This window comes from Siniperca chuatsi, linkage group LG18, assembly GCF_020085105.1.
Source record: "Siniperca chuatsi isolate FFG_IHB_CAS linkage group LG18, ASM2008510v1, whole genome shotgun sequence".
NCBI lineage: Eukaryota > Metazoa > Chordata > Actinopteri > Centrarchiformes > Sinipercidae > Siniperca > Siniperca chuatsi.
Window position 1 is genome coordinate 21,833,705 of NC_058059.1, and position 4,127 is coordinate 21,837,831.

The 4,127-nt window shown below is 40.1% G+C and overlaps 1 protein-coding gene across 1 annotated transcript; it reads right to left on the reverse strand.

The window, feature by feature from the left end:
* Nucleotides 1–3,410, reverse strand: LOC122865941. The gene is made up of 4 exons (XM_044174991.1): nt 2,861–3,410; nt 1,525–1,725; nt 911–1,021; nt 1–225 (listed from the first exon to the last, which is right to left on the reverse strand). Exons 1-4 carry the CDS (start codon nt 3,149–3,151, stop codon nt 169–171), a joined length of 660 nt encoding a protein of 219 aa, XP_044030926.1. The 5' UTR covers nt 3,152–3,410; the 3' UTR covers nt 1–168.
* Between the last annotated feature and the right edge of the window lie 717 nt (nt 3,411–4,127).

Consider the following 4,127-nt stretch of genomic DNA (forward strand, 5'->3'; position numbering starts at 1 on the left):
CAGGAGTAAAGTTTTGTTTTTGAACCATTTTTAAACAGAGGACAACACACATTGACAAAAGTTTGAAACACAGTCTATAATACTTTTTTGTTGTTGAAAGTAACCCAAATTTGATGTAAATTAGACACACAGTTGTTGAGAGTCGCTGTGTTGATGCAGCTGTGCTCATCAGACACAGTCGGAGTCGGAATCTGCCCTCAGTGCCGCTGGGAGGCTGTCAGACACCTAAAACAAACACACAGAGACAGGTCGCATGAACTGGTCCTCGGTCCTGGACTAAAGCCTGCGGTGATGCTGCATTTAGTTCCCATGCTCCCAGACGCCCTGCAGAGCCGAGAATGTGCGCCTCATTTAAAACTCACGCTGTCAAACTTGCTTTTACCTAGAAACGTATTGTTGTATTTTACCTCACCTACAGTATACGTTGTTATTTATAATTCTTTTTCTGCTTTGTTTTCAATGTTCCAATCCTTCCTTTTTCTGTTTATTTTTCATCTTACGTGAAACACATTGTATTGCATCGTTTTGGATAAAATGTGCAACATAAATGAAATCGTACTTTTATTATAACATGACTCACTAGCACCAAGAGATCATTTTACAAACTACTACTACTACTTTTTTCCTTAATGATTTTAATATGGACTCTAAAGAGACTAGCCTTTGGACTAAAAGACATATAATAATAATAATAATAATAATAATAATAATAATAATAATAATAATAATAATGTGAAACTGTGCTAGAATTTCCTTTCAGACATTTTCTTTGACCTTGTATTCCTTCTGGGAGGTCATGCTTCAGTTTAAAACAGCACCCCTGGAAGGATTTCCTTATGGATTAAACACTACAATTATACGTCTAAAGTCAGAGAATAACATGTAAGCGTCAAACGTTAAGGTAACTAACCTGTTTCTCCAGGTGCTCAATGTGCTGCAGGCCTCTGTCAATCATTCTGTCTCGGGCTGAAACCTCTGCGGTCAGACTGGCGAGCCGCCGGGCCTGTTTATCAATTATAACCTACAACACAACAAAGATATCAGGCGGCTAGAACGGTCGAATCTGTCACGTCCACTGACAAACGCGTGTGTACTGCAACACAGAAACTACAAAAAAATAACAAAAAGATCTTTTAAAAATATATATATTTGCTAGTCTTATCTAATATTTAAAGTTTTACAAAACAAAATCAAACAAAAAGAAAGCAATACACTTCATGGCCAAAAGTATGTGGACATCCCTGTGTACTTTTGGTCTTTTGGCTATTTTCCCTGGTTTGGGTTAGGCCCCTTAGTTCCAATGACAGGAAATCATAATGCTTCAGCATACAATGATATTTAGACAATAGTGTGCTTCCAACTTTGTGGCAACAGTTTGGGGAAAGCTCTTTCCTGTTTCAACATGACAGTGAATTTAATTGACTACAGCTCAGAATTTAGGGATGTAAGGACTTTATACGCCGTTGTGTTGTTGTCACCGAGACAAATAGCTGTTCGCTGGTCAAGTTCTTGGTTTTTGCTCACCTTCATGGAGCTGATGTCGAGCTGAGTTTGACCCCCTGACCTCGGCTCGGTCAGGCTCTTCTCTCTCTGGAGGATCCGGTTCATCCGGTGCTGCAAGGCTCCCTGCTCCGCCTCCAGATCCTCCAGCCCCTTCTGCAGATCTCTGACCGTCCTCCACAGCCTGTCCCCCCTGGCACTCAGTATCTGCAGGTCCTTCCTCACCTGAAGAACAGAATATTACATCACATTATTCATAGCAGCAATATTTTTCACAGAATCTGTATGTACCTGATGCAGTATTCTCCCCGATGGTTTTCACTTTCTTTCAATCCATTTTCAGAAGTTGACTCTTAGTCTGCTCAGTCTTTGAAGGACTTTCATTGACTTGAAACCAAATAATAATATCTCACTGACTGTGCCAAATAACATCATTCATTTTATACCTTTTATTTCATTTTTTTATTTAATCCTTGATTTGTCGTTGACTCTATGGTTGTTGTTTTTTTTTTCACGATTCTTGTTAATTCTTGTTTGTTTCATTTTCTCTGTCTGGTGTTGATTGCACTTGATTTACATGATGTTCTTGCCCAGAGAGGCTTTCAATGAAAGATGTGGAAATCAGTGCAATATGAGACATTGAGGAGCCTCTATCCCATTCAAACCAACAGAGATCAATTTCTAACTTTAATGTGATAGTGCAGCCATAAAAATCAATCAGACTTTATTTGTATTTCATACAGTTAAGTGCAATTCAAACTGCAATAGAAATATAACCATTTAACCAATCAGAGACTAATGCACCCAGGAACGTATAGAGATTAAAATGTGGATAAAAATAATAAAAGTGAAATAAAATAAGTAACATCAATTATATAGATTAAAAACAATAAAGAACAAAGAGAAAATCAATAAAAAACTCAAATATTAGCAGTAAAACATTTGAAGAAAAAGTCAGGCTAAAAAGGCAGATTTTAAGTTTTCCCTTATAACTATTTGAATATTTCACTCAGCATAAAGAGTACAGACCTTAAATGAAGTTCTTAAACAAGAGGATACAGAATACGATATACTGTATGTTACATTGTTGTGTGGGAAAAGTTACCAACTTCTAGAGCTGAGGTGATAAGTTGATTAATCGATTAGTGTATCAACATAAAAATATCCAGCAACTATTTTGATAATCGATTAATCGTTTAAAGTCATTTTTTGAACAAACATTCCTCATTTTTATACCACATGGTAATAAACTGAATATCAGACAATAACAAAATGCTGTGGGCCTGTGGGTCAGGTAACAGGGCAAAGTTAGGATCTGAATTGCTTTGAAAAGTGGATTTGTAAAATGATTCTTCCTTACTTGCCTGTGAGTCCGTCCTGCCCGTAAACTCTGCTTACGAAGGCTCTCCAGACTCTTTGTGGCCCCGTCCAGCTCTGCTGCCACCTGCTCTCCCTGCTGCTCCAGCCGCTCTGCGTTCTCCTCCGCCCCCTGCAGCAGGTGAGCCAGGCCCAGCGAGAGCATCCTCAGCAGGGACACGGGGACCTCACCTGCCTCCTGTGATGTGGAGGGATCGCCTGGCGGAGGGGCACGGTGGGCCTGACAGAGTCCCAACAGCAAAACGGACAGCTGCAGCACCCGGCTTACCCTCATACTCCAGGATTTCTTCAGGTGGAGACTCCAGAAGTCCTGCCGAAGTCCCTTTCTGCAGGTCTAAAGATCTAGATCCTATCTAGATCTGATCAACGTACCAGATCTGTCGCTTCAGGCAGTGGCTGCCCACATGTAAAAGCTCAGGAGTCGTGTAGAGACGAATCCACATCTGCTGGGCCTCTAGTGTCCTGATGTGCCTCAGATGTACTCTGAGGAGGTCTGGAGCTCAAGAGTGGTGAAGGAATGAGGGGGGAGAGCCAGACGGAGATGAGGGGGGAGTTCCCAGACTGACGCATGAACTATAAAATAGGAAAATTTAACCAGAGCTCTGAATATTCTATTTAAAATCATAACCAGAATTGGTCCCACCCACATCACATATGCACACGAAACATTATCGAAGGACTGCTGTATGAAGGATTAACACAATTCTCATTGTGCATAATTTGAAGGGAAAGCTGCAGGTCTACAGTAGTCAACACTTTGCTGAACTTTAGACACTTTCCTCTTCAGGCAAATGAGCCTGTGTTGAATTTATACATGAAAGTAAAGCAAGAGATACATCTGCTGGCTGCTTGAGGAGTTGCAATGAGCTTCTTTCTTTCTTGTTCTGGGAAGCGCATTGAGTCTTCTTAAATTCAGTCCTCCCTCCAAGCCAAGCCAATGATTAGTAATTAGGCATTTGCTATGTTGGTATTATCTCTAAATAAATGTGTTAGAGCATGTTTAATGGCTCGATGTATTACTTGAATTCTTTGACATCAGACAAGACCCCCTCTCCGTCTTCATTCCTAACCTTACAAGCTAAATACCAGGTTGTATGGTTAGTAATGCTGCTTTTGAAGATTGTGGCCAAGTTTCAATACCAGTTTTTTAGACAAACGTCTGCCAGGCAAATTCTAACCTGGACAAAGTTAAAGCGGCTCTAATTGATATTTTTATATTAACAATGGGTCTCATAAATACTAGTATGTGA